General features: G+C 57.0%; 1 protein-coding gene across 6 annotated transcripts in view; it reads right to left on the bottom strand.

Annotated features, from left to right (window-relative positions):
- VDR (vitamin D receptor) overlaps positions 1–21,206 on the bottom strand; it is a 35,758-nt gene that overhangs the window by 3,461 nt on the left and 11,091 nt on the right. For 5 of the 6 annotated variants that reach the window (XM_068663446.1, XM_068663448.1, XM_068663449.1 and 2 more), the window contains 5 exons: positions 14,713–14,784; positions 13,232–13,382; positions 7,705–7,835; positions 793–977; positions 182–305 (listed from right to left, as the gene is read on the bottom strand). In XM_068663446.1, the coding sequence (XP_068519547.1) occupies positions 182–305; positions 793–977; positions 7,705–7,835; positions 13,232–13,382; positions 14,713–14,776 (655 nt within the window). In that variant the 5' untranslated portion in view covers positions 14,777–14,784. The remainder of the gene's footprint in view (positions 1–181; positions 306–792; positions 978–7,704; positions 7,836–13,231; positions 13,383–14,712; positions 14,785–21,206) is intronic. The other variant, XM_068663451.1, reaches the window with a different exon arrangement.

The raw sequence follows: 21,206 nt of genomic DNA, 5'->3' as shown, positions 1-21,206 counted from the left end.
CCTTCAACGCCTTTCCCGTGCTGTAAGCAACACCCCCGGGAGGCTCTTTGAATTAAATACATTTCCCAGGAGAAGTACAAGAAGCGTTTTACCCTTGGCCAGATGTCAAAATATCCATTCCCTTTCCACCCCCCGTAGCACACGCGCACCCCGAGCCCCCACGGGGAGGTGAGAGCGGTACCGGGGAACGTGCTGAAGGCGTCGGAGCCGAAGGCATCGGTGGAGTCCTCAGAGGAGAAGTCCTGGGTGAGCATGGAGGACGACCGCGCCGCCACCCTGCTGCTGGACCTGCTTCTCACCGGGGGCTGCAAGAGAGAGCGCAGGACGTGAGGAACGGGGCTCGCCTGCAGCATCGGGATTTTGGCACCGGGATTTTTAATGGCCAAGGAGAGATCATGGGATAAAACCGGTCGGGTGCAGTTGATGGGAACCATTTGGGGTTGCTGGAACCATTTGGGGTTGCTGGAACCACTTGGGGTTGCTGGAACCACTTGGGGTTGCTGGAACCATTTGGGGTTGCTGGAACCATTTGGGGTTGCTGGATCCATTTGGGGTTGCTGGAACCATTTGGGGCTGCTGGAACCATTTGGGGTTGCTGGAACCGCTTGGGGTTGCTGGAACCATTTGGGGTTGCTGGATCCATTTGGGGTTGCTGGAACCATTTGGGGCTGCTGGAACCATTTGGGGCTGCTGGAACCATTTGGGGTTGCTGGAACCACTTGGGGTTACTGGAACCGCTTGGGGTTGCTGGTGCCATGCACAGGAATCGGGGCTGGCGCTCCCCTCACCTACCCGAAACTTGGTGAAGTCGGAGTACGTGGGGTCGTAGGTCTTGTGGTGGGCCTCCAGGAGGATGTCGATGACTTTCTGCTGCTCCTCCGAGAGCTTGGGCTTCAGGCTCTCCTTCAGCGCCTCCTCCTCCTTGCGCTTCAGGATCATCTCGCGCTTCCTCTGGACCTCCTCATCCGTCAGGATGACTGCAGGGCCGGGCGGAAAGGGGAGCGTTACAAACAGGGGCTGGGAAAACGAGAAGGGAGCAGCCCAGGACCCCCGCGGGTAGCAGCATCCCTGCCACGTCGCCGATCCCCCCGCTGACCCCGCGCCACCCCGTCCCGCTCCGTGCCCTCGCCTGCTGGGTCACGGCTCCCTGCTACGAGAGCGGCTCCGTTTCCAGCCCGCTCGGGTGCTTTTAGGCGAGGACCGGGGGGCAGCGAGGTCGTGTTTGCTCGAGTGCAACCCTCCTGTTTGCTCTGGGCTCTCAGCTGGAAGAAATCTTGAGATTTCAAGAGGGAGGCCGGAGGGTTCAGCCGGCTCCGGCGCCGCTTTGGGCTGCTGACAACAGAGGGAGCCCGATGCGGCGGCACCGCGCGGCGTCCCCCGGGCCACCACGTTGCAGCAGGCAGTCCGGGTGTCCGGCAGCACTTCTGCAATACCTCGAGTATTTTTAGGCTAAAGGGATGTATAAATACACCCGAATATTGCTTTTATTATGGGGGGGCAGAGTTCAGCAGCAGCACAGGGAACCAAGGCGCTACGCCAAGTTTCTCCCGTTTATTTAGGGATGGGAGCACCCCCGCAGGAAATTTGGGCTCCAAAGTGACCTTTCCAAGGAGCTTAAGGACCTGAATGCCCCCCAGAGGGTCAAAGAGACACCAGAGAGCCACAATCATCCATGGGGGTCGCAACCACTCGTCCTCACCCCGAGTCCCACCGGGGACTTCATGCTCCCAACCCGCGGGTCCTAAAAATAGCAGTGCCCCTTGGAGACGCTATTAACCCTACAACCGGTCATTAGCAAAAAAAAACAAGCACCTTATCTGATGACGGGAGGCTTTCTGCCCTCTGCGGAGACGTGGCGTGGGGCGAGCTGGGGTGGAATTCGCAAGGAGGGGCCGGGGCTGGAGGCTGCAAGGAGCCGTTTGCAGTTCCCGGCCCCTTCCTTCGGCCGCGTTTAGCCGACAGCGTTTTTCCAATACATTTTCGAACTCGCCCAACCTCCGAGGGGATGTAAAGATCTGGGAGGCTCGGGCCAAGAGGTCGCTCCCGTGACCGGCGCGGTGCGGTCAGGGCTGCAGGGAGCCAAACTGGGAGCTCGCCACCTCCCGTCCCTGCTGGAATTGGGAAAAAAATCGGATCCATCCGGGTGCTGCGTGCAACGAGGGAAAATCCTTGGCAGAGGAAGGGGAGGGCAGGGGACAGTGCCTCGTGGGGCTGAGATTGGGTCCTGTCCGGGTCTCCCACGCTCATCCCAGCACCCAAAATGGAGGAGGAGGAATTGGGAGGGGAGGATGAGGATGGGGAAGTGAAACCCAGCTGCCTGGCCCATCAGAGCAGGAGCTCACGCCGCCTCCTTCGGGAGCAATTACAGGTTAACTGGGGCTTCGGTGTGACCCTGCTGCAATCAGCCCTATTTAAAGGCTTGGTGTAGGAACCCTTTGCTTTTAAAGGGCTGGCAGAACAGATTTGTTCCCAGTGCCTGCCAGGAGAAACGCCGAGGCAGCAGCAATTCTCGCTCTGGTGGGAGCTTCTGAAAAGCAAGAGCATCTCCCAGAGCATCACCTCCGCAGGGGAACAAACACCGGCGAGGTTTGTGCCCCCTGGTCCTGTCCCCTAAAGCAGACGGATTTCCCTGTACAGGGTCTGCACCGATTCCTGCCTGTCCCAGGGTTTTGGCTTGGCCGACCACGCTGGGGGCTCTGAACCCACTGCGAATCCACCAGCGATGCCAACAGAGAGGGGTCGTGGCCAAAGCTGGCAGCAGGTCCCCGTTTGGGTGTTTAATGCTCTGATAGGACCTGCCAGAGCCCACAGGAGACTAAAACCCAAAGGAAGCCCTGCAGGCGAGTTGAAAAATCAGATAAAGCGGGGCTGCGAGTCCCTTCCAGCCTGTCTGGAGAGCGAGGGCGGCACTGGAGCAAGCTGCGACAGAGCCCAGCACCAGGGGATTGGGAAACGGCCCGGCACGGCTGGGGAAATCGTTCCAGGTGCCGTTGGGGAGCAGCAAACCCCGAGCACAGCTTGCTCTGGTTAGCGCACGGGTGAGGATGTCAGCACAGTTCCTGGGAAAAAAGGATTAGCATCTCATCTGTGTGCTCAGGAGGATGGATGTGGCCCCGCATGCCCCTGCCTGCCTGCTCCTTCCCCTCAAAATCGCCCCAGCTCCGCTCCTTGCCCCAAAGCTGAGCTGGAAGCATCCAGCCCCAGGCTCCTGGCACGGGCAGAGCGCTTGTGGGCTGCCCTGACCCCAAGCCCAGGCGGAGGCTGAGATAAAATCTGCCCATCGCCGCTGGACAGACGCGGGAGCTCTCTGCAGACACCACAAGGACAGCAGGGGAAGCCACAGCCGACCCCAGGGGTTGTGCTGGGCTTACCGAGCGCAGGGGGATGCCAAAAGAAGGGACTCGGCCCCTCGGGTGAGGAAAGGGGCAGCTGAACAGCAGCCAAAACTGAAATTTGGCAAACATCAGGTGCTGAGACCCTGCTCAGCTGCCACGGGTGCCCAGGATCGCTCTGAGTTCACCTTCGCAGCTGCAGGAGCAAAACCGAATTCATCCCCTCTGCCTCCCCCAAACCGGTGCCCTCGATGTCCCCCAAATCCCAGCTCCCACCGCTGAGCCCTGAGCACCTTCATCAGCGGGACACGGGGTGGTTTGAGATAACACCCTGTGGGTGTTATCAGCCAGCGGGGACGGGACAGGACGAGGGGTGACACGGCCAAAACTGTGTGATGGGAGCACAAACTGCAGCAGGGGGGGGGTTGGCCGGGCAGCACACGTCTCTGGCACGTAGAACTGGAGGGGAGAAAAGCTTGGGGCAGGAAACAAAGCAATAAGCAAGCAGCAGGGCTTTAAATCGTGGGTCTCGGAGCCAAGAGGAGCAGCCCCAGCGGCTGCAGGGCCCCCGGCTGCCCCCCACGGCTCACCAAAGCGATGCTCGCACAGATTTTGGAGAGGGCTCCCCAGCTGCTCAGCCTGCCCTAATTACAGTGACTCCGGCTGCTTCCAGTGGGCACTTCGAGCCCCCGGGGAGCAGATGCCCCCCCCAGGCAGCCCCCCAAAGCCCAGAGGCCGCCGGGTGCCGTTTTCCCAGCCGGCTGCTGCTCCTCCTTCCCTCTCGTGCTCCCTCTTTGCCTCTCGGCCAGCCTCTGGCGTCAGCACGGGGCCCGGCGTTGCACAAGGGCTGTCGGGGTGGGGAGTAAGGGAATAAGAAAAATTCCACCTTTGGGGCCCTGGGGACGCTGCTCGGTTTCGAGTCCCGCCGTCTGTTCGGGGAAGCGGGGGAGGGCTGCAGGCACCAGCTCCCTCCTGGCGCACCCACGGCCCTCGCCCGTGGTCCCACGGAGTCGGGAAATTCCCCTCTCTCCTTCCAGCTTCTCCTCCTCTCTCCCCGGCTCCCAGAGGATGACTTTTAATTCTCCTCCCTTTAGGGGATTTTCAGCGCTGAGATCACGAATTGGGCCTCGTGGTGAGAAAGCTGAGCATCACCTGCTCGTGACTGCAACCGCAAGCCTTCTCCTTGGGAAAGGGGAAAGTGGAGGAGCAGCTCCGCGGGGCGCAGACCCCAGAAAAACCAGACCTCGCTGTGACATCGGGGACGGGGATCACCGATCTGAGGTCCTGCAGACAGACAAACGGCCCCAGGACGCAGAGTGCAGCTGGGAGCCTTCCAAGGAGACTCCCTGATCCAATCTGACAAGCACCGAGACAAGCACAAAAAAATTCCCCGGCAATAACACAGCGGGGAGAGGACAAGCGCAGCGCCACGAGGCTGCTGCAGCACCACGTTATTCACGTTATTTATCTCCCTGCTTTGCAGCAACACCTTTAGACCGTGCAGGCACGGGGCAGCCGAGGGGAAGCCTGTCCCCTGTCCCCGCCTGCACACGCTGTAAATATCGGAGAGCTGATAAAAGCCAGGGGAAAACAGGGCAGAGACACCAGGAGAGGTGAATCACCCGTGGGTTAGGGGCGGCTGCGACACCCAGGTCCCTGGAGGGATGGATGTCCCTTCCCGAGTGCCAGCTGGCAGAAGGCAATTTTTGAGGGCAAAAGGGATAACTTCAGCGTTTTCTCGCCACCCAGGCAATAGGACCCTTGGTGCTGCTTTATCCTAGGAGAAATCAGTGGCTAGCAGGCAGGGCAGGCAGCGGTAACCCCGGGGTGGGAACCTGTCCTCATTTACCCCATCCAAAGAGCAGCAGCTCCTGCGCACGTCTCCCACCACCGCGGCTTCTCGCCTGGGCTGCGAGGGGGGCTTTGCCTCCGCTGAGCCCCAGCCGCTGTCAGCTTGCCCTGTGCTTTACCCCACGCAGATAAGATGGGTGGAAAACCACAAATATTTGCTAACGCTGGCTGCAGAGAGCTCGGGGTTGAACCGCAGGCGGTGCGGCGGGGCCGGGGATCAGCCCGACGGCTGCTGCTGCCCCCAGCCCGGCCCTGACCCTCGCTGCTCCCATGCGCTCGCCGGGCTCAGCGTGTTCCCACTGCCCCCCAGCCTCCACCTCGTCCCCTCCCCAGGGAGTTTTTTGCCAGATTCCCTTCGCCTCGTTGTCCTTCTCCAGCCCGTCACCGCAGCATTGAGCCCGCCGGCGATTTCCCTGCAAACGTGGCTGAGGACAACGTCAAAAACCAGCCTGGCTTTTAGGTCCGAGCACCCCAGGACCCGGGAAGGAGATGGGGCTGCCTGTGCCAGACCTCAAATTAACACAAGCACAAGGCTTGTCAACATCTGCCCTCTTCCTCCTCCTCCTCTTTACCCCCATCTTGCTCTTATTTCTGCTTCGGACCCATCGGCAGCGGAGCAAATCCAGCCCGTCCTTGCCCGTGGCTGTCCTCATCGCCACCAATGACAGCCGGGGGAAGACACCAGAGTTTAAAGATCCCCGATGCGACCTATAAATAACAGCAGCACACCTTGTCCCCACTCATTTCACCAGCAGCAAAGTCCGCAGGAAGGTTATTTTTAGGCTCCTTGGTCAGGTTTCATTAATTCAGTAACAATTTGCTAAGGGGGTCGCTTACAAGTTAACTCCTGCCCAGAGCAGGCGGGTCCTGGGCCCCGGCCGGGGCGCGCTGCCGCCGCTGAATTTTCCAGCCCTTCCCAGGTAATTAGCTGGTACAAGTCAACACGTTTCCCTCGTTAGCAACGGCTGCACCAAATGAGCCGCAGCAACCGGAGCCGAGAGTTTCCAGCAGGCAGCTTTGTGCACCGGGGCATGGCAGCGCTCTCCTTTCCAACAACGCGGCGCATTCTCTCCGCGCGTCGTGATTACGAGATAACATCGGTACAAGGAGCACCATCAGAGGAGCCGGCTCTCTGCCCACCCTGGGAACATCCCAGGAGGCCTCCGAGATGGTTTTTGGTGCAGAAGGTGCCTGATGGTGCTGCCCCAACCACGAAAAGCTGCAGCAATAGGTGCCAAAATGCTGCCAAAGCAGCAAAACGCCAAGACCGCGCTTTGCGCAGAGCATTTTTTAGGTTGCTTGGTCAGCTACGGAGACAGGGGCCGGCTCTTTGCTCCTGTCCAAACGTTAATCTGAGCATTGTTTCTGTGGGACAAAACACAGGATGTGCTCTGAGCTACCGTGGGCTCACCCACCCCTGTACTCACCCACGAGAAGGGTTCCCGTGACACGCTACCTGCTCTTCGCCTCTCCACCTCTCCCCAGGGCATTGTACCAGTTTAAAAGGAGCCCCAGGGACCTTCTGCTCCTGGGGATTTGCTTGATCTTTGTGACACCTGGAAATTTGGGCATTTTTTCCTGCAAACACCTGCAAGTTTTGCTTTGCTGGAGGAGCCAGACCTGCGTTTCGGCGGCGCGCCGTGACGTCAGGCGCTGTTTGCTCTCCGCTTGTCGCGTAAGGACACCAGCAGCACTCCAATTTTCCAAGCTGGTTCCAAATCTTCAGGTCCATCAATCACGGGACACAATGTCCTGTTTGCAGAGTCTCCTAGCAGAGGGCTGTTATTTTGGTCTGAACGCTACGCGAACGCCTGCCTTCTCCTAAAGACTTAAGACGCGGAAAGCGCGTAGGAGGAAGCGTGTCAAACAGCTTTTATTTTTAAAAGCTGCTTATCTAAAAATATCGTTGAAGAAAATAAATATTTGGACAACATTAGTCTGTTTGGATTGGGTTAAAAACTACTTTGCCTCCCTCTGCTATTTGCTCAAGTCTCCGCCGTGCACGTGGCCAGGTGGCCGGGCTCACGTTGCAAGAACAAAGGCCCCAAAAAAAAGGGCCCGAAAGGTTTTGCAGAGCAAAAAGTCAGCTGATTCCACGTTGAATCAGCACCAAATGGCAAAGCAGTGATATGGGGAAGCCCGTTCGGTTCTCCCTGCATCCGGGACAGGGTGAGGAGCTCGTGTTGTGCCAGGCCGATGGCTTTGCAAGGGCAAGGCTGCGAGTTAATCAGCGACAGCTCCGGATGCGCTCCCCATGGGGCTGCCCTCCAGCAGCCCACAGAGACAGCCCAGCTCTGGCACGGGCAGCTAACGGCCACGGGAACGGCCTCAATCATTAAATGAGCTCCTCTCAATCATTACCCACCACGTCCCCTGCCCTTTGCATCCTCGCCTTGCGGAGCTTTTACAGCTTTACGCTCGCGCGCTTTCCCTTCTGTGCCGTGCGTGGATTGAGAAGGAAAAAGGACGTCGGAGAGCAAGGCAGCGCCCTTCTCCACGGGACGCCCGGCTGCGTACTCACACTCCTTCATCATGCCGATGTCCACGCAGCGCTTCAGCCGGCAGGCCTGGCAGTGCCGCCGGTTGTCCTTGGTGATTTTGCAGTCGCCGTTGAACGGACACGTGAACATCGCCTTCCTCTTCATGCTTCGCCTGGAGAGGAGCAGAGAAAACACCCCGGGTCACCCAACTCTGTTATCGGTGCACAAAAAGGCAGCTCCGGACATTGGGGGAGATGCATCACAAAGCCAGCTCCCCCAAATAGCTGGGGAAAAACCCTAAGAGCAGGGCAGAAACGGTGCTGACCTGACACCGTGCAGCTCAGCTGGTCTCCAGCAAGGACCAAGCTCGGAAGGCTGCAGCTGGTCTCATACATCTGTGGTTTGATCCCTGAGGTCCAGTTGTTGCTGCACAGCATGGGAAGGATTCCTTCTTAAAAGGACACAGCCCAGGGGTTCGACCACCACTTGCCAGCTTTCTGGTCTCAAACTTACTTTGAAGCTGGAAAGGAGGTGGAAGGATTGCAGGGAACCCCCCACCCGAGCCACCAGCAATGAAAGGGAAGCAGAGGGCAGGCCAGCATGTACCAAAGCGGTGTCATTAAACATTTACCAGCCTTTAAAGCCCGGCTTTGCTAGAATAACTGGCTGGAGTGCATGTTTGTGTGTGCACGAGAAAAAAATCTCACTGCAGGATACAAGAGAAACAACACTTAACATAATAACCTCTTCTCCACCAAAACCACACCGTGCCACGTTAATCCGCTGCTACAATCAGGCCTGTAAATCTTCCAAGTACAAAGGGTCAAAGCCACAGCTCCCAGCAAAAAAAGCTCGCCTTCCTGCGCAGCCATCCAGCGCGACATCCACTAATGACACATTGCAGGCAGAGCTGAGCTCCTCCATTCAGGGCGGGTTCGGAGATGCCACATCTGGGCTTTGGAGAAAGTTACTCAACGAGCTCCCATCGGTGAGCAAAGCTGATCTTGGGCTGCGAGCATCTCCATGCACGCTGCTCACATTAAGTGAAGGTGGAGGGAACCAAGCCTGGGGCACCTCCAGGCTGGAAAGTTGAAGCGAGGATGCTCAGAGGGGCAAATGCAGCAAAAAAAACCCTTGGAAGAGCGCAGAGCTGAGATGCAGCTTGGGTACGACACCAAGAAGCCAAACCCGGCCACCTTCATACTGGTGCTGCATTTCAGAGCCTGGAGGAAACATCCTCTGTGAGGAGGAGCAGTGATAAAATCCCCTTTTGGTATCAAACAGGGGGTGCAGGACCCTGAGCTCCCCGTGCAAATGACCCCGGGAGAAGGCAGAGAGGCAAGGGCAGACGGAGCTCCAGCCCAGGACCAGTGCCAAGGCTGCACGTATAGGGTATAAATATATGTGCCTGGGCTGTTCCAGCGTGCAATTAGAGGCTGCTTTAAAAAGGGAGATGTAAACAAGGAGGTTTTGCTCTCCCTTCACCTAACGGATGAATAAATGCATTTAGGAAACCGAACACAGGCGGGGCTGATGGCAGAGCCTCCACAACCTGCCTCACGCAGCGGTGCTCGGCTTGAGATTCGTGTTTCCCCCAGCAGCCGGCTCTCAGTTTTAATCATGTTTCCCTGGGTTTTCCCCTTCCACCAAGGCCAGCGGCGCCTTTGCTTTCCCAGGAACAAGGACAAACGCTTCCCAACCCAGGGGCAAAGCAGGATTTGGAAGAGGACACGCTGGAGTCTCCCAGTTTCGGTGAACAACTCGGGTATTTTGAGTATCTGGAGCAGCACCTTCTCCCCTACAGCCCAGGGCAAGGCTGCGGAGGGCACAAACAAGAGAAAGATGAGGCCCTGGGGCAGGGAAAGATGTCCTGTGTGCAAACCAACACGATGGTTTTGGTATGAAAATTGCAGCTTATCCAAACCCAGGGCGGCTGGGCACAACAGAGGGTTTCTGAGCAGCCGCTTCTCTGCCCTAGGGGTCGGCGGCTCCGAAGCGCCCGGCCTTGCATCAGCGGCGTGGAGCACACAGTGTCCTGCTCCGGTGTATTTTTGTAAAGCCCCAAAACCGGCCATTTCAGGGCTCATTTAGATCCACGTCCCAGGCAGGCTGCCGAAGGTTAAAAATAACGAGAGCCCTCCCTGCGCAAACGCAGCCTGCGGGCGGGAGCAAACACAGCCAGCGGCGAGGGAGCTGGGCAGAGGAGCTCCGAGGTCTGTAAGCATTTGTGGGGAAAGGGACAACGTCTCCAAGGGTGTCCTCCAACACAACCACTCGCTGCCTGTGAACAAGGAGCATCAAGCACTGCAAGGCACGGGGGGGCACCCATTGCTCGCAGGACGCCCACCCTGCAGGGACACGGAGCCCTCCTGCTTCTGCTGCGCCCAAGGGGACTGATCACCAAAGAGAGCCTCTGAATTTTTGGTGGGAAGATGAGATTTTGATGCACGCAGCTCTCCCTACTCATAACCAAACCCTGCAGCCACCTTCTGATCACCGTGGCCTTCTCACCAGCCCCAGGAGCTTGCTGGGGACCACACTGGGGGGCTTTTTGGCACCAAAACTGTGGCAGAAGTGCCATTCCCTGAGAAGCAGGGCATGGCCAAACTGCTTGGGATCAGATAATTCCCTATTCCTTCCCCGTGCTCCCTCACAGCCCCCTGTGAAGCCCACCACCAGCAGCCAAGTCAAGGTTTGGAGTGGTGGTTCTAGGGCACTACTCATATTTTCTTCCCCAAATTCCACCTGCTCCATCCTCCGCTCCTGGGAGCTGGTCAGACAACTGCCCCTTGCCCCCCAAAATGCCTTTAGAGAGCCCCTGGCACATTCTTGCTAGGGAAATATATGAAGAGAAGCCCCTTTGAAGCAAGCCAAGGAGCAAAATCAGTGCTTGGTTTCTTCTGCTTGCTTTCCACCCCTTCCCTAGGCAGCCCGGGCATCACCTTGGGCAGGTGCACGCCTCCTGCTGGGTGCTCAGCCCCTTTCCCCAGGGTCTGGGATCACTCCTGGGTTCTGCATTAACTGGATCTTTGCATCCTTTCCTCCCCGCATACTTAAAAAATCACAGACAGGGCTCTCAGGCTGCCTCCTCCCCTCCAGCGACAGCCACGTAGGAGCAGAAAGCCAACACAAGGGGATGGAGTGGTTTAAGCTAAACACCTCGTGGCCCCGGGGAAGCACAAAAGGAGCGATGGATTTATTTTAAAATGCAATAAAAAAAATAAAAAAAAAAGAAAGCCAGCAAAACAGCTTCACGTAGAGCAGCGCAAAGAACAATTGGGGAGGATTATAGGAGTGGGAGATGCAGTGATGCAGACAGGATGGGTGGGGAGCTGGTTGGTTTTGAAACACCCGGAGCCTTTCCAAGCAGCTCTGCTATTAACACCCGGGGTCAGGGCGCTTGGGGGAGCCCAGGACTACTGAAGGAACCGGAGGAGCCGCGGATGCTTCAGCCAAATCCCAGCAGAACAAATGAGCGGGGTTTGGCCGCGTTGTGAGAGCCCCAGAGCAAACAGCAGAGCTCAATAAAAGGCCACCGTTGCCGTTGGCATCATTAATAAACAGTGGACTTTGAAGCAAGCGGCCAAAGGTTGGCTCGTGCCTGTTTGTGCCGCGGGTTACGTGCACGTCGCAGCACCCAGAGGTGCCCGTAAATTCCTAACGCCTTTTATAGGGCCATTAAACCCGGGACCCTGCTGGGTGATTTCACGCTGGATTAATGCTGGGAAATCATAGACGGCTACGTCCCCGAGGCAGATGAGAGCGACCCGGAGGTCCTTCACCCTCAGCTTTGCTGCTGCAGCTCGATATTCCCATCCACTCGCCCTCTTTTAGCTCCTTCCAGTGCAAGGCTGACCCCCGGGGAACAGCCACCGGGAGCTGGCACCTGCGCAGCCATTCTCCAAAAACCTGCTCAGGGAAAACAAGCTGATTTTTTTTTTTTTTAAATGCACGTAAGCACAAGCTGGTATAAAGCACAAGGTGCTCGCAAAGGGATCCTTAGCTTTTCCTGGGGGTGTTGTAGGGGTCCAGGCTCCCCCGCTGCAGTGTTCTCAGGCAGAAAGCACTCGGATCCCATGGCAGCAGCAAGCATTAACTAACTCAACGGTTGAAAACTGCTTGTAAACAAGCTCGTTTCAGCAAGAGGGAACACACCAAGACCTAGCGCGGGGACAGCGCGTCTGGGAAGCTTGATTAAAAAACATGGAACGAGCCTCAAATTGAAAATAAAGGCCTTATATGGGGCATGAAGGGCTAGCTGAAGATGAGAGCTTCTCACCTCATTAAAACGTCTGCTCAGAAATACTGTCACAATCACACGTCCTACATGGCTACACCGGTGAGATAATGGAGAAAGGGGAAATGCAGCAGCGCTGGAGCCCTGTCAAGGGTTTGTCAAGCAGCACCAGTCATTGCGGGGGTCGAGAGCCACTTCAGCGGCCTCCCCAGGCACAGGGGGGACGGGGAAGGTTGGGGACCCCAAAGCAGAGCACGGAGGAGGGCACCTGAGAGGAGAGCTCCTCATTTAGCAGCAGCGATTGAGGAAAATGTTGTTGCTCAGGTTGGCCAGGGTTCAGGCAGGCTGCAAGCCTGTGGTATGTGAAAACCCCCATCTAGCCCCAAAATTCCTGCACGAGGAGGAGTCATCACAATTTTGCTGTGAAAGCCAGGGCTCTGCTTGATGTAAGAGCCCTGGTGCAAAGCCTCCAGCTCTGCTCTTTGCAATCCCCCAGCCACCTGCTGCTGCCATCTCATTACAGTGCAAAATACTTGAGCAAGGCTTTTCCCAGCCAGTCCCACGCCAGTCATTATCTTACTTGGTCTCACCAGCACTTAGTCATTCTCTCACTTGGTGCAAGCGACCTGAACTCCCACGTGCATGGCTCAGCACCCTCGGTGCAGACACACGGGCCGCTAACAAACATCCACAAACCTGCGGCCCCCACAGCTCTGAGATGTTTTTGCTCTGGGACAAGCCAGGGACTGCTCAAGATTCCCACCTGGCAGTGGAAAAAAGCCTCAGAGGAGCTGCACATACAGCCTGCAGCTGCTTTGGGTCCAGGAGCAGGGACGGAAAGGCTGCTCCAGCTGGGGAGGAGCTCGGTGCCACCTCCAGCAGTGAGCAGGTTTCCCCATGCATCCCCCACTACAGAAGCGTGCAGAGCTTCTGAGCAGACAGGCTGCTTTAAAGACAAGCTTGCGCCCAGCAACCCAGTTTAATTCTCAAAAACTGCTCATTTCAGGTGTGTTTTTCCCATTCCATGGTGTGCTAGGGGCTTTTACGCTCCTGCTACGCGGCGCATCAGCACGCGGAGGTCTGCAAGGCTCCCAGCGAGCTGGTTATGGGGAAAATCGTTCTGCAGCAGTGGATTGCCACGCCAAGCCACAAAAAGGGAAGTGTTTTGGGGCCTCTCTTGTCGAGGTCTGCAGGCGTATCAGCTGGTTGCAGTGCGGGCACGGGGCTGGCAGAGCTGCCCGCAGCCAGGCAGCACCCCAGGACCAGGTCACCTCCTCCTCAAAGCTCGAGGATGGCAGGGTACGACTCCTTCTCCCCAAAGATTCGCTCACCTGAAGAAGCCCTTGCAGCCTTCGCAGGTCATGGCGTTGAAGTGGAAGCCCGTGGCCCTGTCCCCACAGACCCCACAGATTCGGGGCACGTTCCTGTCGAACTCGCCGGCTGGGTCGGGAAGCGACGTGCTGGCAGCCATGGTCTCCATGTCTGGGGGAGCAGAGGAAGGCAGGTATTTATTTGCAGCTGTCAACAGCGTCACAAAAAGCTAATTAGGTGCAAGCAAAGGAAGCCTCCTTGCATTCATCGTGATCTGATGAGAAAAGCTTCCAATTCCCCTGCCCATGCTCCCAGCCTTGAACACACCGCAGATCGTGCTCGCATTTACCTGCTGTTCTTAAATGGGAAGGGTCCTACAGCCCACCCCAAACCCTGATCTATTCCCATCCCCACTCCTTTGTGTTTGTTTTCAAGAAAAAGCCTTGAAAGGACCCAAATTCACCCAAGCCAGAGCTGCAAAACCACAGGGAAAGAGGTCACACCGCCTGCCAGCTAGAGCAGAATTTCCCTTGTGCACAGACAGGAAGCGACACCAGCACACTCATGCCAGCTCCCGTAAGTGAGAAAAATCCCAAACGCAAGTCAACTGAACGTTGTTTAAAAAAAAAAAAATCCTCAGCAGGGACGTAAACAAGGGAGGAAGGAAACAGTGCTCCTAGTGCAGAGCATGTGCAGCGTAGCTGAAATAAATATTAAAAGGGAGCTTTCAGTAGGCTTTCCCTGGCTTGTGATATCCACGGGTACAAGTCTATCCGCTGTTACAACGACAAAATATCTAAAACCAACAAGAAAATAAAGGGTAGGAGCTTCCACGGGGCCAGGTCTTGGTAAAGACCCCACAGCCCGTGTCTCCAGGTGGCACCACCCCACAGCTCAGCTCCTGTGCCCCCGTGTCCCCACGCACAGGATGCGTTATCCCATTTGCGCATCTCAGGATGAGAGATTTTTAAGTTGATTCAAGAGCTTCACGCGAGCTTTTTTCCTGTTTTTTCTTTTTTTAGTTTTATTTATATATATTCTCAAGGGGTTGCCGCAGATAGCTGCTGTCTAGGTCTAGCCTGCTCTCAGCTGATGCATTGTCCTCTACAAAACATCGTCAGTCACCGGGTGACTGCAGACAATGAGTCTGGAACAAAAGTGAGTGCAGAAAAAACAAACAGAACAACAAGAGCCCAACCCTCAAGAGCGATTTAAACCCCACCGTAGGTCTACCAGACCGCTGGTGCTTGATGCCAGAGGAGCTTGCCCAGCTCTGATGCCTGCAGAGCTTGGCCACGAAGCCCCAAACCCTGCAGCTGGCAGCGCACGAGGGAGATGTCCCCAGAGCACCTGGGGACCCCTGGGTCCCCAAGCAGCTGCAGCAGCTCTTGGTTCTTGTTTTTTTTTGTGTTTCTCACTTGAAATTTAGCACAACCAAGGCTTCTCTAGCTAGGGGTCCTGCATGGAAAGGGACAGGAGCCTGAGGAGGACCAGCGTTTACCTGGGTCTGGGAGGTAAGCCATGTCCTGCCGGTGCGTCTCCCAGGAGCTCTGGAGCTGGGACATGGAGCCACCTGCAACGACACGGATGGGACAGTCTGAGACAGCTCCGAGGTCGACGAGCCGGGGCAGACCGACCACAGCTCGCACCCCGAGCAGCGTGGGGTGACCTGGAGGCAGCCAGCCCCACCGGGCACCGCTCAGCGGGTTCCCACCGCGGATCCGGGAGGAGATGTCGCAACGCTCCGGCACGTTGCTGGGGGAGCCCGGGGAACGCAGTGAGAGAGAGAAAAAGAGAAAGAACAAGGGCACGGGAAGGAAAAGGCAGCGAGAGGCACACGGCTCGTTCCCTTCACCTCGGTAATATTTCCCTATAAATTTCAATTTCCCAATTCAGCCTGTCAGGCGCTCAGCGGCGTGCGACCCGCCGGCTCGCGGGGGATGGCACGAAGCGGAGCTGGATGGCTGCTATAAACGCGGCTCCTCGCGCAGCAGAGCACGCGTCCTCAAAGTCAATGGGATCACTGCGGCGCTCAGAGCCGAGGACGGGGAGGTTTTGGGGGTTTTGCTCCCTCCTCACGTCACTTGGCTCTTTCAGCTTGCAGACGGAAGCACCTCACCGGCGCTGGGCTAACGCGGTCTTAAAATAGGGACAGGAAAAAGGTTTTCGGAGATAGGGAAGGGGATTTAAGGTGCTTCGCCTTCCTTAAGGTTCCTGATCTCAGGGAGCTGGGTGGTTTATCATTGGGGGTCACCACACTGCTCCCAACACAACCTCACAGCCTGAAGCGATGAGGGTGCCAAAAGAGACCCCTGCGGAGACCCCAAATCTCACTCCCGGGTGCACAGACACCTAAAACATCCACAGACACCACGACACCCGTGCTCCTCCAGCACCTTGTGCTGCTCCTGCTCTGCCCCCCTTCCCAGCACCACGCAGAGAGGCACCGACACCCCCAGGATGAGGAAAGCAGGCGCTGGTGGCAGCCTGGGGGAGCTCTCCGAGCGCCCTCATCACGCCTCCTGCTCTCTGCCAGCTCTCGGTTAAGCAGCAGGAGGTGATTTAGCAGGAGGTGATTTGGTCACCGCCGCTCGTTAGGGAGCAGCAAGCCTGTGCCGGCCACAATTCCCGCAGGGACGGTGGCGCGGCGTCGAGCTGCCATCGCAGACTTCTTGGAAAACCTTACTCAGCCCCAGCACGGCCGTGACGTCGCCACGCGGGGTGGAGCGCACGCAGGAGTTTCCCTCCACCCCCACGAAAGGTCGTTCATTCATCAAACGTGACATTTAGCCTTCACCTCTTGGAAAAAAAAAAAAAAAAAAGCAAAATAATTTGTTTTAAAAGCGCTGAGCTCTCCCCACCGGGCACCCAAAAGGTTAAACTAGTTTTGCAGCAGTCCCAGCAAAGTTTCGGCGAGCTGGCTTGCAGAGCAGCCGTGATTAGCTAAATTTAAGGTCTTGCACCACGTCAAACCCAAGGCTCCACAAACAGGTCAGGAGCCTTGATTTCCAGTGACCCTTTTTTAAATTTTATTTTATTTCCCCTGGTTTGTACAGAGCTGTAGCAGCTCTAACAGCCCCAAAACGCCAGCGGGGAAGGCTGTGCGCTCACACTCAGTCACAGCACCCCGCTGGGATGCTGCCAGATGACACCTGGGGAAAGGAGCAGCACAAAAGCTGCCGTGCCCAAGGTTTAAGCCCCTGGGAACCGCTCACCTGCTGGAGACACGTCGAGGGGGGAGAAGAGCACAGCTCGGCCAGCCAGCTCCATGCAAAGTGCTGCCAGCAGCTGTTATTTTGGCCAGGGCTGCGACAGATCCCACGTACCCGGGCTGAGACAGATGGGGGGATGCTGAGAGCGCAGGCACGGGGCAGGAGGTCAGCAGCCGTGCTCGGGGAGAGCTGGGGAACAAACCTGGTAGGAGCAGAATGCCTGGAAACATCCTGGGGATGGGGCTGATATTCCCCAGGTGCACCCAGTTTCCTTCAAATTGGGCTAAAATCATCCTGAAGATGGGCATAATAGCCTTTGAGCCATAACAGCCACCAAACCCACAACCTGCTGGCCATATGCTGGGACAGCAGGCAGAGGTACGAGGGGAAATTTGAGCAAGAACTGAGTGTGGGAAGCTTGTACCTGCTGCTGAGCCCAAGGGAGGCAGGATTCCCTGCTTTTAAGCCCGTATTTATGTCCGAGTCCCCCCCCGGTAGGGAGCATTTTGCTGCAGCATTTTCTCGTGCTTTATCACTTTCCTTTTTCTCCTGCCAGCTTGCAGTTGCAAAACCCCGCGCTCGCGGCTCTTCAAGGCTTGGCAGGAGGGAGAAGGCTGCGGAGGATGACGGCTCCTGCTGGAAGCCTTACTCACCCGCTCCCAGCGGCTGCTTCCTCCCCAGCACCAGGGCGCTGAAACGCTGCCCTCTGACAGCACGTTCCTGTTCCCCTGCTGGCATCAGCAGTGACCGGAGCAAAAAATCCAGCCAGGAAAGCTGCTGCACAAACCCCAGCTCGCCGGGCTTGGCTTCAGGTGCCCCCCACTTTCCCAGGAATGCATTTTGATTTTGACATCAGCTCCCAGGATAGGAAAAGCCTTTGAAGAGTCTGTTTGGGGCTGCGTGCGCAAGGAAAACCCGGCTTGCTGAAAGCAACAGGCGAGTTTACAACTGGAATCAAGACCAAAGCTTTATCTGGCTGAGGGTGCAAATCTGAGGAGCCTGTATCCAGCCTCCTGTGCCCAGGAGGCTCCGGCTTCACCATCGTGCTAAAGTTTTGGGGAGAAAGCAAGCCGGTTTAGGAACAGCTGAGCCTTCCTCAGACAGCGCGGGTGGCACCTCCTTGAAGAGGCTGCGAAGCCTTCAGTGTTTTGGAGACTGACAACCTGAAACGTCCTCAGGACGCAGCAAATACTGTTACAATAGCAGGAAAATATTTGTCAAGTTCTCAATAGCTTTGTTCCCCCATCGAAACGCATTTTTGGGTTCGCTCCTTTGCCAAGCAAAACAAAAGCTTTACCCACACAGCCTGAAAAGAACAGGCTGGCTCCTGACAAATCCTCACCCCAGCGCCGCTTCGACTTGCTGCTGAGGACTCTGCTGCGTTTTGGAGAGGCCCGTGTGTTCACACGGAGGTTTTTTACTATTTCCCTGGCTCTCACACTCAATTCACACCACTGCTGACACGCCAAAACAAAGCGAAGCTGCTCCGCGGAGCATCCCCAGAGCCGCTGGCAATGCACTTGCATCTTGAAGATATTCCAATACAAATCAGCCTATTCAAAACATCCAGTCACGGCACGCAGGCAACCCCTTTCTCTATTAAAAAGGCAATTAAATCATTTCCCTCTGTAGCTCCAGGGAGCCCTGCTGCTGCTCTCCGCGAGATTTATTAGGGAGCTGACTGACAGCCTCCCGGGAGGGCGAAGCGCTGCTTCCACGGGCACATCTGGAGCCCTGCACCGCTCCGTGCGGGGACGGTGGTTGGATGGATGGAGCAGGTGAAGCCCCCTGCACCACGCTCCCCTCCATTTCTAGGTTAGAAGCACGTTGTCATTTCTTTTTTGCAACACCCAGAGTGGCCGCAACCTCCCGGGAGCTGAGCAAGGAGGCTGTCGAGGGTGGCAGAGTCAGGAGACCGGCAGCTCTTCCTCACCTGCTGCAATCCAGCGCCTGCCACCCCTTGCCCCATTAACCTGATCAGATGTAAAAACCCTCCTGGAGCGCTACCAACGCCCCCGGACCGGGGCTGGAACACGTAAGCATGACAATTCCTACCCCGCAGAGGCCAGACACTCCCCGTCTGCAAGCAGCGTGTCACTGCAGTCTGCGTGGCAGCTGGAGGAGCCAACACCACCAGCCCTGAGGAGGGCAAAGGGACCTGAAAACCCCACTCGAAGGATGCTAATCCTGCTAATCGGGGCCAGCCAAACGTTTTGTTTGACAGCGGTGACAAAGCTCAAATAAAGCAGCGTTGATGGAGGGGGATCGGGTCCGTTCCCAGCCCTGCGGGGCCCTTCCCACCCACTGGGGGTGGTGGGGACCCCGCGCCGTGGGGCGCCCTTGCTGCTGCACCCAGAACTCTGATGGGGTGAATGGGGAAGCTGGAGGGGGGAAGAGGGGACGTTTGGGTTTCTTTGAGTTTCCGCAGCCATCGTGCTGATACCACCCTTCCTGGCTCCTTGGGAAAGGGTGGCAGCTTTCCAAGGGCATCAGAGAAACCCAAACCCCACAGAACAGCTCCAGGACACCTCACAGGCACACAGAAGCGTGCGACCCTCCAAAATCTGTCCCTCATCCCTTGGTGCAGCGACACGGCCTCAAGCAAACACGTGCACGGGGCAGGTCCAAGGGCCGGGGATGTGTCTCCTCTTGCCCCACTGCAGGCTGGAATCTGGGGCTGGATTCCGGGCACAAACGGCACCAAGAGGCAGGAGAAGGAGCAGGGGACACCGTGGCCAGACGAGCGTCGTGATGCAAGCCCTCAGCAGCTTTCCTAGCTTGGACAGACAGGAGAAAAACATCTGGCCATACACAAGCTCTTTTACCACATCAGCCAAGTATCTTTATGGGATCTCACGTCGCAATTAGGCAACAAATCCTTACATGTGCAGGTAAAAGCAGAAAATATTTCGGAGCGCCATTCCCCTGACGGGGAGGAATGAAGTAAACAGATTTCCAGATTACCGCTCGGGCACAGCATCAAAAATACCTCCAACCTGACTCCTCGCTGGCACGACGCTTTGTCATTGAGGCCACGAATAGGCAGCCAGAGCCCACAGTGCAGAAACCCCCCTGGATCCACGAGCCGAGGACACCCCCAGCACCAGATTAGCAGAAATAATATCACTAATATGGGATTTTTGTGAGCAGCGGGTCCTTCCTCAACCTCACCTTCAACCAAGCAACTTCACGTGGCTGCAACTCCAATACCTGGTGGATTGTCCTTTTGTCCTTTTTTTTTCCTTTTTCTCATTTTTAGCTTGTATTGTGGCTCCGTGGCACAAGCCAGTACCTGTTGGTGTCACCTCGGTTGGTTGTAGGTACAAGGGGGGATGGAGGAGGTCTCGTTTGAGCCCACCCAGCCCAGGCTCTGCTGTGTTCCCAGCCACGACCCTCTCCAAGCCACGCACTCTCTCTTGCTGTAAGAGCTTGCAGACAGAGCCAGCTCTCAGGACCGGCTGCCAACTGGGATGAGCAAGCGCGGCACACCCCACCTGCCCATCGGCTGCCGATAAGGGTAATTAATAAGGGCAATTAACAGAGACGAGCGCTCGGTTACGGCATCGCCGGAGCGCCCACGGAGCCCCCGTCTCCGCCTGGAGGAGCCACCACGGCGGCAGAGCTCACGGCGAGCACTGAGCCACACGGGGGCTGCTGTGGGCTCCCCCCGGGCACCGGAGCTTGCCGAGCCCCCTCCCTACCTCTGACCAGCTCCCGACGCCCACCAGCACGGGGAGGATCTGTCTCGGAGACCCTCACCCAGAAGCGATGCCCAAAATCGCTCAGAGCACCACCCCAGGGTGAAGGAGCTGTTGCGTTTTAGCATCACGTCTCCGTGATTCATTTAGAGATTCAGAGCCCCAAAACGTTTCTAGAGCAAGAGCAGTCATAAAAGCTTTCGGATACCAGCAACGTTTCAGCAAAGCCTTGTTCTCACAGACTCTGATTTCACAGAAGACGTCGAGCAATGATTCAGCACCGGCACCGTGCAAAAAAGTCTCACACACCTCGAGTCCACGCAGACATCACCGCCTCTTTATGAGCTTCAGTGTCCTGGGTAATTTTGGCCCTTAGTCCTGTGCAGGCCCAAAATATTCCTACAGTATAAGCCAGTCCCAACCCCAGTGCCTCCAGTCTGAGCAGGTAACCACCAATTGCTCTTCTCTTTGCAGTCTTGAGCAGCCCCAGCCTGGGGTATCCCCAAAAGCAGGGTCCAGCAGCACTGGGGCATCCCCAAAAGCAGGGTCCAGCAGCACTGGGGCACCCCCAAAAGCAGGGTCCAGCAGCACTGGGGCCCCACACGGGTTTGGGGGTGAAGCACCCAGCTCGGCCCCCACCAGTGCCCTGCCAAACGGGGGCTGGTTTCCAGCAAAGGGGTGAACAATTCCCATTTCCCCGCACGGGAGGTGACAGGAGACAACCACCACGTGCTTTAAAGGGGAACAGGAAGGCAGGAGACGCCTCTCCCAGCCCCATCTGAGTCCTTTTTCCCTTGTCTGGCACCAAACCCCACAGGCTGAGAGCCCCAGAGCAGAAACACGGGGTTTTAGCAGGAAGAATGCCCCAAGCATGGGGGGAGATGCAGCTGGCACCAGCTCCAGCCACCACCCATACAAAAAACAGGAAAAAAAAAAAAAAGGAGAGGGAAGGGTGAAGGTTTGCCAACCGATAACGTGCACGCACGGCAGATCAAACACACCCGTGCTGGGGCAGCTCACCCCAGCAACGAGGCAGTGGCTTTGAGCCCCGGTGCCAAAACGTCAGCCCCCAGCACTCGACCCCA

The sequence above is a fragment of the Anas acuta genome, chromosome 29, assembly GCF_963932015.1.
Source record: "Anas acuta chromosome 29, bAnaAcu1.1, whole genome shotgun sequence".
Classification (NCBI taxonomy): domain Eukaryota; kingdom Metazoa; phylum Chordata; class Aves; order Anseriformes; family Anatidae; genus Anas; species Anas acuta.
Note: the sequence above shows the minus strand (reverse complement) of the source record. Positions and strands in the feature narration are given on the sequence as shown.